This window comes from Thamnophis sirtalis, unplaced genomic scaffold, assembly GCF_051295495.1.
Source record: "Thamnophis sirtalis isolate CommonGarterSnake01/CBP01778 unplaced genomic scaffold, rThaSir2_p1.2 scaffold_5, whole genome shotgun sequence".
Lineage (NCBI taxonomy): Eukaryota > Metazoa > Chordata > Lepidosauria > Squamata > Natricidae > Thamnophis > Thamnophis sirtalis.
The window spans coordinates 104,746,462-104,760,832 of record NW_028261385.1 but is presented as its reverse complement, the minus strand read 5'-3'; the positions used below and the strand labels follow the sequence as shown (position 1 = coordinate 104,760,832).

At 38.6% G+C, this 14,371-nt stretch overlaps 1 protein-coding gene across 1 annotated transcript; it reads right to left on the bottom strand.

Annotated features, from left to right (window-relative positions):
• Window positions 1-682: 682 nt before the first annotated feature.
• On the bottom strand, window positions 683-11,023 carry LOC106542822 (anionic trypsin). Its single transcript, XM_014058663.2, has 5 exons — window positions 10,871-11,023; window positions 5,833-5,998; window positions 3,845-4,098; window positions 2,696-2,832; window positions 683-914 (listed from the first exon to the last, which is right to left on the bottom strand). The coding sequence occupies exons 1-5, from the start codon at window positions 10,908-10,910 to the stop codon at window positions 765-767; spliced, it is 747 nt and encodes a 248-aa protein (XP_013914138.1). The 5' UTR covers window positions 10,911-11,023; the 3' UTR covers window positions 683-764.
• Between the last annotated feature and the right edge of the window lie 3,348 nt (window positions 11,024-14,371).

Sequence of the window (14,371 nt, the reverse complement as noted above, 5' to 3'; positions counted from 1 at the left end):
AAGAAAAGTGAAAAGGCACTTTTACTAAGGAATGCTGATTGTAGCAGAGTCAAGCAGAATCTAACTCAATCAGCATGCTGCCCCCCCCCCATGCACCGCACTGTTCGCCTCCAAGCTGAGCTTGGTATTTCCTCTGGGGGGCGGGGCAGGCTGTTTTCTCCCTCCCCAGGCTCCGAAGCCTGGAGACAGCGAAAAACGGGCCCAAGAGCCTATTGGAAGTTCAGAAACAATCTGTTTCTGGCTTCCGGAAGGCCTCCATGGGGGCCGGGGGAGACTGTTTCTGCTCTCCCCAGGCTTCAGGAAAGCCTTTGGAGCCTGGGATGGGTGAAAAACAGGCCCAATGGAACTACCGGAAGGCCAAAAATCAGGTGGCTGGCTTGCGGATGCACACTGGAGCTGACGGCTTGTGTGCCAGCAGATATGGCTCTGCGTGCCACCTGTGGCATATATGCCATAGGTTTGCCATCATGGCTTTAGAGTGTAGAAATGTCGCTCTGCAAAAGTGATGGGAAATTCATGTTATTCTTACTTGGATATGGCCATCACATGCCGGCAATACTTTTTACAAGAGAGCTTGAAATAACTGGAACATTGAAAGACACCACAATTCAAGAGCTCTGGATTATAACTACAGCCTTCAATCTATACAACTCCCCGCTACTAAAATAAAACACCAAATAGCTTTGGAAATCAGCCTCTATTTATTCCCTATTCTATTAAGAGGAAGCACATGAAAAGGTTGGAATAAGAGGAAAGTGGCTGCTTCAGTTAGCAGCAATGGTCTCATGGATCCAGTCAATGTATTTGCAGACTTTGGTGTAAACTCCAGGATAGCCGGGCAGGGCACAACCTATTCCCCAAGAGACAATGCCCTGGAGGAACCCATCACAAGCCACTGGACCGCCAGAATCCCCCTGCAAGACCAAAAAAAGAGAGAGAAGGGTTTAGGAAAGTGCTGAGGTAGTTTCTCCATGAATCTCCATAAATACAATGATTGTATTCATATAATTAGTTTTCTATTCTTCAGCGACCCTCATGTATTACTAAGCAAAATCTCTCCTCTTGTCATGTGTGAAAATACATCCTTCTCAAACTGCTGTAGGAAGAGTTCTGGAGCTGTAAAGGGGACGGCTGAGGATTTGTACTTTCAGTCTTGCAAAGTTCTGTTCATATAACTTTACAATAAAGTAGAATTAGATAATCAAGTAGTGTTTTCTGTCCGGTCTACCTGGGAAGGCCGACAGTACTGAAAGTAGCAGAAAAGCCAGTTTGGCATAGCAGTTGAAGACTAAATAGTGAGAAAACCTGATTTTTTAAGTTCTCCTTCAGAATCACTATAAACCACTTATTTTCTTTCAGTCCCAGATTGGGACGCTTTTAAATGTGGTGGCCAGCATGCATGGGCAGCTCAACTCACATGAGTGACTGGCTGGCTGGACTGCAGGTTGAGATATGTGTGCATCAGACATGGGTTGCTCCCGGTTCGGCCTGGTTTGGCCAAACGGGTAGTGGAATTGTAGCCTGGGCCGCAGAACCGGCAGTGACCCAGGCTCACCATGCCCCCGATCCAGTTCCCCGATCTCTTAGGCCATTGCTGGTATGTTTCTGCACACGCACAGAACAATATTTAGTCAATGTGTAGCCAGTGTGCATGCGAGCCAAGCAAGCAGCACATGCACAAAACAGCACGTACAGCAAACCGATACCAACCGGTATAGGAACCCATTCCTGGTATCCATGTGTGTGCACACTAGCCTGCCACTCATGCAAGTTGAGTTGTACACACATGCATGCTGGCCTGCCTCTCACGCAGCCTGATTCTGAATAGGCCATGACCCAGTAGTGGGCTGCGGCCAGAAATTAGGGACCCCTGCAATAGATATCCATAAAAATATGTAACCGCATACAGCCTCAGGCTGTTAAGGAAAGCACATCAAATAGCTGGCCAAAATATTCTGTGATTGGAGGAAAATTCTTCAAAGTAAGTCTTGCAAACCTTTTTTCAAATATATACACAACTTTTAAACCATCCATACCTGTCTCCAGTTCAAATAGAAATACAACAAAGATGCTTGTATTCCCCAAACCAAGACCACTTTTAGACCACTATGCCTCATTACAAACAGCTGCAAAACACACTAAATCAATGAAGATGTCCTATGACATCTTCTCACATTTCTCTGTACCATACTGGTCAGAATATATGTATATCTGTTATGGCATAATTGTGGCATTTGTAAACCACCCAAATTACTTAGGTGAGATGGACAGTCTAGAAATATAATAAATAGATACATAAAAACTTTTTCTTTCGCAATATGATTCCCCTCAATTCCTCATAGGAAAAATTTATGAATAGGAAGATCTAATATAATATGGTAAACTGGACCATTTGGCTTCCAACATAATGGGATAGTATAAAAACTCGGCTCCTGAACAAATGGGAAATGGTTCTAGCTATGAGATGCAAATGTCACCTTCAAACACAGCTTGTTTTCTGATTCTTAGCATTTATTTTTCTCTAAAGAAAAAAGACAGTGGGTGAGAATGCCAATCAAGTATGGGTAACTGTGAAGATCAAACAATTTCTACATATTATATATTATATCTTATAGCTGGGTGGCTGTTTTCAAACAAAAACAGGTGGATTGAGTATGTCTGTTTTTACAGATGGTCAGAAGGCAGGTGTCCTCACCTGACAAGAATCTTTGCCACCCTCTAGATACCCAACACAGACCATGTTTTCACTAATTTGTCCTGGGTAAGCAGCTTTGCATTCCTCATCACTTAGGATTGGAGCCTGCAGGCACTGCAGGTAATCAGGGTAGTTTACTAGATGGAAACAAAAAGGAAAAAATAAGGAAGGTAAGAAGTGAGCAATAGTTCATGAAAATATTTGCCCTATATTAACATTTGTAGTCTTAAAAGATGCCACTTGACTCTTTCTGATTAAAAGAATAGCAGCAATCCTGGTATTCTAGACCAGTTAAAGCAACTAGATTGCTATATGATTTTATGGAATATGATGTCTGAGATGAAGTGTCCAATTCAATATATCAAAAATGTCTGAAAATTCCAATAATAAAAGAAAAGGTGGAATTTGATGCACATTCATCTTCAGTGCTCTAGAACCATCCAAACCAGCATTTATATGCTTAAATTGGTTCAAGACTTTGTCCAATTTTTTTTTAAAGTTAGGGCTTAAAATTGGAATTTTAAAATAAAGACCAGTTGTCAATGAGCACATCTATCCCTGTGAATATTAAAAGTATGTGGTGATTCAACAGTGATTGGGAAAACATTTCTAGATTTAGAAAGTGTTGTTTGCAGAAAACAAATGCTAGGAATTACAGTTCTTCAGTTATTAACGGATTAACAGAGTTGGAAAGGAGTTTATAGGTCATCTAGTCAACCCCCTGCTCAAGCAGGAGACCCTACACTATTTCTGACAAATGGCTGTCCAATCTCTTCTTGAAAGTCTTAAGTGATGAAGCTCCCACAACTTCCAAGGACAAGCTGTTATTGGTTGATTGTTCTCATTGTCAGAAAGCTCCTCCTTGTTTCTAGATTGAATCTCTCCTTGGTCAGTTTCCATCCATTATTCCTTGTCTGGCCTCCAGATGCTTTGGAAAATAGTTTGACCCCCTCCTCTCTGTGGCAGCCCTTCAAATATTGGAACACTGCTATCATGTCTCCCCCGGTCCTTCTCTTCACTAGACTAGCCATGCCCAGTACCTGTAATCATTCTTCATATGTTTTAGTCTCCAGTCCCCTAATCATCCTGGTTGCTCTCCTTATGTACCTGAGAGTCAGAGTGAGTTAGGCAATTCTTGTCAATACTCACCACCATCACTGAGAGTGTTACCCCATCCTGAGACAAGGCAGTAGGTACCAACAGCTGGACATCCATAGCCGAGGTGGATGGGTGCGACACTTCTGGAAAATTCAGGTGATTTTTCCAATTTGATGAGCATGATGTCATGATCCAAGAGCCAAGAGTTGTAGTTTGGATGGACAATTATTTTTTCAGCCTTGATAATCTGTTCATCTCCTTCTGGGTTCCTAATATTGTATGCTCCCAGTTTCACACTGAGTGGGCTATAAAATCAATAATGCAAATTCTATATTGGTTGCACTGTGCAGAGTTTAATATCAAGCTTAGCAACAGTTGTATTCTTCATATCACAGAAGAAGTCAATGATTTCTTTAGCAAGAGTTCAGATTTGAAATGGAAACTTTCCCATTGTTCAAAATCAATATCAATTAGGGACACTCTACTTTCATTTTATTCCACAAATGCTGGCATCAGACAATCTTTGCTTATCTTTGCTTACCTTTGCATATCCTAATGAAATTCTAAACAAATTATGTTTAAAAAAATCCCACATGAAGAAAATACCTGTGTTAAAGCCATATTTAAAGCAAAGAAATCTATCTTTAAAAATGTGGTGAGGCATTTTGTTTAACAGTTACTTAATTTAATGAAAGCTGCATATTGTGAGCAGTAGTACTCAGATCTTCACAAGCCACAACTTGATACCAGATCAGTTTGATACCAAGACAAGGACATTCCCGCCCAGAAGAGTTAATCTTCTAGTTCACTGCATCATATTGGTGGAAGAAAGAGATGCAAGAATTTGAACCCCACTATCAATAAATCTTGTATTTGACTCATAGCAATCACTGCTACTTTTTTTCTAATGGTTTCATAAGCTTTTCTTTTAAAAAAACCCAACACATGAGCTTTCACAATCCTTGAAACATCTTGTCTAGCTAGTCAAGAAAAGTCAAACACACATTAAGTTCCCAAGTATTGCAAATAAAAGGTGGTGGAACATTATCCAGGATACAATATTGCCTTTGCAATGTAGACAATAAAGTGAGTACAATTTTTGTTGTTTTTCAAATTCATGATGACAGGAAAAGTAGATTTTTAAAACTTGTAAACAACTACAATATAAGGTTTTAAAAAAAATTCCCGTAATACTAAGTAATTATTAATAAAATGTAAGAACTCAAAGTAAGACTCTCAGGCTTTAAAGTTAGACTTAGTCTTAGCTCTAAGACTGAAGCACAGGTCTAACTTTAAAAACCTAAGATGCCCATTTGGAAACAACTACTTGTTTTTAACGTTCTACCAAACATTACTATACAGTACTTAGGCCCCAGAGCACTCTTAAGGTACGACAAAACAGAAAAAATATTTCTTTGATAGATAGTGGAAAGCTTCAGAATGTTACTAGCTTGTTATAATTCTACGATCTGACATTGCCTCCTTGTCTTAACCAACGAATACTTCCTGCTTGCTCCATTTTAATCCTGTTCACTGTCTTTGAAATATCTGAACAGGACTGTGCTATCACAATCTACTATGCAGACATGCATGTGGCCATCTGGTAAAAAAAATGTGCTTTTTGAATTAATAGTCCTGAAATGTGACTTTCAGATAATGAATAAGATTAGCAAACTGATGTAAGAAATAGAAGGAAACTCGTCTCCAGAAATGCTTTTTATGCAATCTTTTTATTACTTTTCCACTTAACTATCATTGATTCATTTAAGTTATTTATTTATTACCAGCTTAGTGTAGGCAGTTATCATAGGATAGATAGGCAGTTATTTTGATATCAGAGGTGAGGAATTTTCTCTGCTTTAGCATTGTTTTAACAATGAAAACAACAGGCTGAAAAATAAATAAAAGGATCAAAACTGGGCAAGATTTTTTTTCTATGCAGAGATGATTGATGTGTTATTAGCACATGTTTAGCTTTCCTAGCTTAAAGACATATTTTTAACCAGAAGTAGCTTTAATAAGAATATAAAAATACTCACCGTTTGAAGCAATGAGCGGCTGAAAGAACCCATTGGTCATGGATAAGGGAGCCACCACAGAAATGGTAACCAACATTGAGTGAAACCTGATAAGGGACAGAATTTCTCTGACAGGTAAATCCTCCAACAATCTTGTCATCATCATCCTCATTCAAAGGGGCAGCAACTAATAAGAAAAGGAACATCAACATGTAGAGCTAGCAAGCCAAATAGAGTATAGAGTCTGAAGGCACAGGAGCCAGTTATAGAGGGAAAGCGCACATATGTTTTTCTACATATCATAGCAGTTTGTACAGGTAGTCCTCAACTTTCAACCACAACCGAGCCCAAAATTTCCGTTGCTAAGCAAAACAGTTGCTAAGTAAAATTTGTTCCATTTTACAACCTTTCTTGTCATAGTTGTTAAGTGAATTGCTGCAGTGGTAGTATGGTGGTTAGAATGCAGTACTGCAGGCTATTTCTGCTGACTTCCCGCTGCCAGCAGTTCGAATCTCACCAGCTCAAGGTTGATTCAGCCTTCCAGCCTTCCAAGGTTGGTAAAATGAAGACCCAAATTGTTGGGGAAAATATGCTGACTCTGTAAAGCCACTTAGAGAGTGCTGTAAAACACTGGGAAGCAGTATATAAGTCTAAGTGCTATTGCTATTTATTAAGTTAGTAACATATTTGTTAAGTGAATCTAGCTTCTCCATTGATTTTGCTTGTCAGAAGGTTGCAAAAGCTGATCACATTTATATTTTATCATCTCTCTCTAAAATTACAACATATTTTCCTTCTTTTCATCATCTAAACTTTGTAATCCTCAAACCTTTCTATACAACAAGTTCATTTTTTTTTCTTTTTCAGCAAAAAGTCCATTTCAATTACTAATAGATGTAGTTATTGTACCTCAACTCCCAGCTGCTCAAATAACAAGTCAACCACAATAATATTTACTTCCTAGGGGTCTTCTCACATGGAGCAACTGGCCAGAGTAAAAGTGGACAATCATGTGGTTTCTCCTTGTCCAGAGAAGCTCCGTCAGACAGAATTGGTCATCTGATCTCTGGTCACTACCCCAATGGCATTTCTGCTTCTTCAGGGTCATCTTAGTCCACCATGAAGCTCTTCCAAAAGCTCCCATCTTGATTTTTGATCCCCCTTGCAGACAACTCTGTGTCTACTGGTAATCCTCAAGATACTAATGGAGACTACTACTACAGTTGCATGTCACAATAGCCATTAAGCAGAATGGCGTCACTTAAAGTATTGAAGCGGGCAAGAGATGATGGACAGATGATTTCTCCTTTTTGTTGTTGTTTTGATTTGCTTTTCTCCTCCTCTCTCTTTCCTTCCTTTTATTTTTTTAGGTAATTGACATGACTAGAAGTTAGGTAGGATGGAAATAAAATTCTTTTTACTATACCAGTAAAATTAGAGAAAAACTTTTTCATGGAACTAAATAAAATAATTTTAAATTTTATTTCCCTGGGGAAAAAAGCTAAGATAAAATTAAAATTACTACAGGATTGTAGAATCAAAGGATGATTCAGCCTCCCAGATTGGGAGCTTTACTACCAGGCAGCAGCGGTAACATGGCTCAGAGAATGGATAATACTCCAAAATAAAAGAATATTGACGATAGAGGGCTATGATTTACAGCCGGGCTGACATGCTTTTATCTGGGAGGGAAAGAGTAAAGCCCATAAATATTTCCAGAGACACCAGGTAAGAGGGGCCTTATTAGAAATATGGATGAAAATCAAAAGAAATTTCTGCACAAAAATTCCCAGATGGATATCAGCCATGAAGCAATGATCTACCCCAATGCAATAGATTTGAACAGGATATTGCCATATAAGGAGTTATTGGATGGGCAAGGAAAACTTAAAACAAATCAGGAGTTAAAATTAAAATCTACAGATTCAAACAAGATACAAAAAGGATTTAGAACAGTACGGATTTCAAAATGAACAACAAGAATTAGACAAAATACTAACAGGAAGAGAAGATAAAATGATTACAAAAACATACAACTGTCTCTTAAAATTCAAAATGGAGGAAGAAACTGTGAAGTAAACAATGATAATTTGGGCTAAAAACTTTGGGTACAATATTGAATTGGAGCTCTGGGAAAAATTATGGGGGGGAAATTATAAATTGACAATGTCGGCATCCTACAAGGAAAATAGCTACAAAATGTTTTATTGGTGGCATTTACCCACGGCGAGATTGGCCAAAATGTTCCCAAATAGATCTCCAAACTGTTGGACATGTAACCACTAACAGAGGACCTTCTATCATATGTGGTGGACGTGTCCGAAAGCCAAAGAATTCTGGACAAAAATTCTAAAATGGTTAGAAGAAATAATAAATTGACACGAACCCTGAGCTGTTTCTTCTAGGAATAATTTTAAAAAATCTTAGTAAGGCTATCCAATATATAATGCTTCATTTAATCACTACTGCCAGAATCTCATTTTCCCAAAATTGGAAACAAGGAACCATTCCCTCAAATTCAGAAATCATTAAAAAAAAGGTGCTAGAATGCTCGGAAATTGGCAAACTAATGATGGAACTAAGAGATAGAGAGGAAACAGAGTACTACAAGATATGGAATATATTGTAAAAATGAGAAAGTATGAAACAAAGAGGAATATGTATAAGGTAATAGAATGGAAAATCCAAAATCAGAAAAAAAAATATAACGGAAAGCTGTAAAAGTGTAATTGTAATTCTAATGTTTGGAAAATGCCAAATAAAAAACATTTAAAAAAATTCTTTTAATGAAGGGTGGCATGTCTAAAAGTTAGAATAAGAGAAAGAAATAAAAGGGGAATAGTAGTGTATACAGTTTTATATAATAAGAGCAATAATAAGAGAAAATATGGAATAATTGATTAATGAATAGACTGCAACTTAATATAAATATATAATACTATTAGAAATATATGTTGGTTAAAAGTAATAACCATGACTAATTCTATTAGTTTTATTTGTATTAGAATGTATGACACCCAGGTGCCACACTGTTCACACATTGATATGTTTGTAAATAATTAAAAACTTGGGGGGGGAGGGAGAACATCCTCATTTAATGACCCCCCTCCTCCCCAACATCTGATGCAGCTATCAAATAAATGTGCAGATAGTTAAGCAGAGCAGGGATATCTAATGGGAGGGGGAAGCCCTTGGAGACTAACACAGGTCCAGGTCAGTCTGCCCCAGGCTTCCCAAGGCCGCCACCTCTCCCTGAGACACCCTTGCTTCATTTTCTGCCCCTTGGGTCCCCATAAGCCTTAGCAGCCATAACTTTGAAACAGGGTCTTATGTAGCTTTGGGGGAGGGGGAATGTTCTGTCACAACTTCAACTGGACATTAAGTGACCATTTGTTTCTCAAAGATTACCTGAATGCATTTCAGTGGTGGGTTGCTAACCGATTTACTACCAGTTTGCTTGTGCTCGCGTATGTGCAGAAGCATCTGGGCAGGTGGGTGAAGCCTCCCCCGCCACCACTACCGGTTTGGCCAAACCAGGCCGAACCAGGAGCAACCTACCTCTGATGCATATGTACATCTGCAAAATATGATGTCAAAAGAAATCACACACAGCTAAATACTAACATACGCACATATAAAAACAGAATTTCAGAGAGAATAATTCTAAGAAAAAAACTAAGTCCCAAATATTCTAGCGTTCTATGCATTTTAATGTATTCTGTAAATGATACTTGATATGCTAGCACCACTCATTGTTTAAAATTATACATTTTAGTTTATAGATCAGAAAGTATCTCTTTGGATTGGTTTAGATTTTAAAATATGCCACCCAAGCCAGAAGTCGGGGGGGGGGGAGGGAGAATGACGAAGTGACTGTCTCATTGCTACAACACAAGCTTCACCCCTTTTGTATGTGCATTGATATGTACACAAATGTATACAAAATAAATGGAGTTTGCATCTTGAAGGCTTGACATTTGTGTCATCATTTGGATGAACCCATCAAGTCTTGTGACAGCCAGTTTGGATTGGTGGTTAATGCATCAGGCTAGAAACTGGGAGACTGTGAGTCCCAGTCCTTCTTGGTCACAAAGCAATCTGAATGACCTTGAGCCAGTCACTCTCTCAGCCCTAAGAAGGAGGCAATGGCAAACCATTTCTCAAAAATCTTGCCAATAAAAATGAAAGGATTTATTCACCCAGTTGCCAGAAGTTAAGACTTATTTGAAGGCTTACACACAGGCACACACAGACAATGGATTCTGAAGATGCATCTGATCTTAACTGCATTCTCACAATGAAACTCCATTCCTACTTCAAATAAATGATAAGGCCCACTATATTTGCTAAAGGAAAGAGGGACTAAGATAGAAACATAAAAGCCATGAGGAAAACTTGGACAGGCAAAACACATATAGAAACTCTACCCAATTTACACCAAAATCAAAATAAAACTTGATTTATTTTCAAGTAAATCTTAGGCATTAGAGATAGATTTGTACCTAAGTATAGCTACATAGATTGCCAGTAGATTTTACCCAAAGTATTAATTGTGATCATGTGATCCTGGGACAGTGTAACTGTCACAAATCCATGTGCCAAGCACTTAAATTTTGATCATATGACCATGGGGATGCGGCAACAATCATAAGTGTGAAAAATGTTTATAAGTAACTTTTTTCAGTGCCATTGTTAACTTTGAACAGTCACTAAATGAATGGTTGTATCTTGAAGACTACCTGTAGCAAGCAAATCTAGGGTTCCCTCTTAAGTCAGACATCCAAGCAATTTAATTTAAAGTTAATCCAAAGGAATTTCACAATGACCGTTTTGTGTCACGAGGGAGATTTCTTTGCCTTTTTTGCTACAGAAAACCATTTCTTCATAAATCATAGTAGACACAATATAAGTTAGAAAAATGTACAAAAATAACAAAGAATTAGGGAAAAGTTTCATACCTTAGGTTTGAAACAGTACCTCTTTCATTCTCCTGTTTTGCTGCATATGTCCACCACAACATAAAAGACAGTACAAAGTCAAATACACATTTTAAACTCACCTGCTGCTCCCAGGAAGGCAAAGATCCACAGCACTTTCATTTTGTATCTTGGTGTCACACAAATCTGAGTGGGACTTTCCAAAGGACTCTCTCCTGTTTATATCCTTCTTAAGGACTTTATCTCTTTAGTCCAAGGCCCCACCAGCTCCCCACTTCCCAGGATCTTGCACAATTACACAGCTCCATATGTGTTTAAGGTGATAGCATTATTCCACGTGGCTTAACTCTAAAGGAAAGCACTTGTAGCAATGGCAAAGACAGGTAGGTGCTTCAATGCCATTCAGCTTGCATGCTAGGTCTTGCCTTGATACTTTTCCTGCCTTCTTGAATGGTTATGAAACCTTTCAAAGGTCTTTTTTTTTTTGCAAGATCTGGGCCATAGTTAGCCTTTCTGAGACAGAGGGCAAAGACATGGCTGCCAAAGCTCAGATCTCTTTTCAGCTTGGGCCAGACTCAACAGATCACAGGAAATCTTCCCATACTTATGTCAGAATACATGTTACTCTGAAAAGCCATTTCTTTTTGTTGTTGTTCATTTACTCTAAATACACCATGGAAGAGACTTTTGACAGTTTGCTTTAGTTATTGTCCTGATCTAGGAAACACATCGGCAGTTATCACAGTTTGACAGGTCCATCTTGGTTTTGGGATGGGTGTCCTACCTAGAATCACCTCCCAGACAAAGAAAACTGGATTTGATTGTCTAATGTGACAATTTTGTCCAATTAGTGTCTTCTCCATCAGCAACAGCACCATGACAGCCATCTGAAAAACAAGCATCATGCTCTCAGGGTTCATGTAGAATTCTTCTGGTTTTCCATAGGTAATTTGTCTGCTCCCAAAACTTCCTGGTCTTGCCCTCGCATGTGATGGAGGGTGGAAATATGGGCATGGTCAACAACACAATTTACAGGACATGGAGACCTGTTTTAGTCTGCAACTTGAATGATGGGTTACAGAATAGTGAAGGGATTGTCAACTTTCAGTATCTTAATTCCCACTAAGATAATTTAGAACCACTGGGCTTTATTCAAGGATCTAGATTTCTACAGTTATATCCCTTGATATATTGATTACTTATGGTAAGCATTAGGATATATTACATGCAAATAAAACAGCGTTTGATTCACAAACTGACATGTAATTAACATTAAGAGCCACTTTGGTGTAGTGGCATTAGGCTGGAATCCTGGAAACTATGAGTTCTAGTCCTGTTTTAGGCATAAAGTCAGCTGGGTGACCTTGGGCTAGTTCCTTTTTTTCAGCCTTTAGAAAGAGACAATGGGTGAGCTACTTCTGGAAAAAAACCTTGCCAAGAAAACTGCATGGACTTGTCCAGACAGAAGACATGACCAGAATTAGACATGATAGAATGGAAGAAAATAATAATTGGGGCAGGATAAAATAGAAAAAGGTAGGATTGGGGGGGAAAGGATGGGCAGTAGAACAAAACTGTGATTTTTATTATAGGTGTCGTTTTAGATGCTGACCTGAGAGAGAAAACTTTACAAATACTGTGTTCTTTTCTTCACACAGTAGCTGAAGCACTCTAGACAGACTCTTCTGTTTAAAGAGTATCCTGTGTGAGAATAAAAATTGTACAACTGTTATGCTAGATTATTAGCTCCATTCACACAGCAGACTCAGATTTGGTATGGACCATGCTGCTGAGATGAGACACCCCTGTGCTAGCTCCTTACAAGAACAGTGAAGAAAGATGCTACTTCTGCAAAACAAAGAACACTAGGCAAAATATCATGATCAGCATATCCAATTCTGGTACAGGAGAATACCGAAACAGAACAAACAAGGGATTAGATAATACCTTAGATCAGTGGTTCCCAAACTTGGCAACTTTAAGATTTGTGGACTTCAACTCCCAGAATTCTCCAGCCAGCTCTGGAGAATTCTGGGAGTTGAAGTCCACAAGTCTTAAAGTTGCCAAGTTTGGGAACCACTGCCTTAGATCAAGAGTTTTATTAGGATTAGAAAAGGGATGGCCGGAGAAGGAAACATCTGGCTGGCTTATACAAAGAAGATGCTACCATGGAAAGCATAGGTAGCTCACCCCACCCTACATATGAAAGGATCCCTTGTGGATTCCCAGAAATTATTTGCTTGGTTCCTTCCATCTCTTTTTTTTTTTGCTGTTCTCTTTCTCTTGAAGATAGACAGAGAAAGGTATGGTACAGATACACCTGCAGAATAAAAATTGTTACAGAACAAAATATTTAATCATCAAAACATCATAAAGGGTCAGGGTGTTTTGTTTTAGTGTTGGATACTATTTTGATTGCAAAAGTGTTTGAGTGTTCAAATCAGTTTAGACATACAATTTTTAATTGTTTAAAATCTGCTGCAGACCACAAATTGCACTTTTATTATCCATATTATTATCCAGAATAGAGTATTATCTTGGAATCTCATTGTTAAATTACCAGCCTTTCTTCAAGTGCCATCTACAATAGTTGGCAGACAACTATCCCAGTATAAAATTTACTGTCCCCACTGGCAATCCCTCACCTGCCACTGATTTGGCTGCTTACCAAATTGTAGCGCCATGATTTCACTTGTGTGGGAGTATTAAGCAAAGTGATTGGTTAAACTATCCTGCCTTGCTGCTCTCCTGCTTTCCCCACCAGTAGGAATCCATCTACCAATCAGGGATAGTAATGTAGGGATGAGCCTTGGGCCAGTAGCAAGCTGAATCAGGTGGCTGACGGGTGCCATCACAGAAGAAGGCACCTATTTAAATAGGGGAGTTTCTGCAGTAAGTCAAGCAAACAAGTTCTTTCAAAACTCAGCAGCCGCCCCCCCTCCCCCGATCCCTGATGTTGGGTAGGCTGGGAAAACTGCAACAGTGAGACAACCAAATGACGCTCAGTAAATGACACTCAGTTCCAACTCATTTAACAACTGTTCAACCAGCTGGGGAAATGTAACCTGGGGAGCACTACTTTAAAATTGATCTGCTTAAGCCTTTCTCACTTATGAGCTGAGGTGAGACAAAAGCAATTTTATTGTTAGTATGTATATCCAGTTTAGATTCATTTGGATTCAGATATGTATCAGTTTTCACTTGCTTTCTATGAATTGTACCTGTCAGTTTAAAATCCATTCATCTTGTTTGGAAAAATCCTTTTGCAAATGTCAACATTTCAAGTATTGGGCTAAAATATGTATTAATTCAAAATGTTTTGAAAATATACAGTTTAGACCAGATACCACTTTGTTAGAGATAATGAACCAAATCTCAGAAAAACTACATGATATGTTATTTTTGTGCATGTTAACAGCAAGAGTCCAATTTACACAACACTGGAATGATCCCAGTTACTTACAAGGGAAGAGTGGTTAGAAAAGAGGATAGAGATGGCGAAAAGGACAGTCGTCTTTGGGGAAAAGGGTTTGGCAAAATTTAATAATTGGAAGTCTTTTGTGGACTTTTCGCAAGAAAATTAAAAATAAGATTATGACATATGGATTTGGTGACTGCTAAAT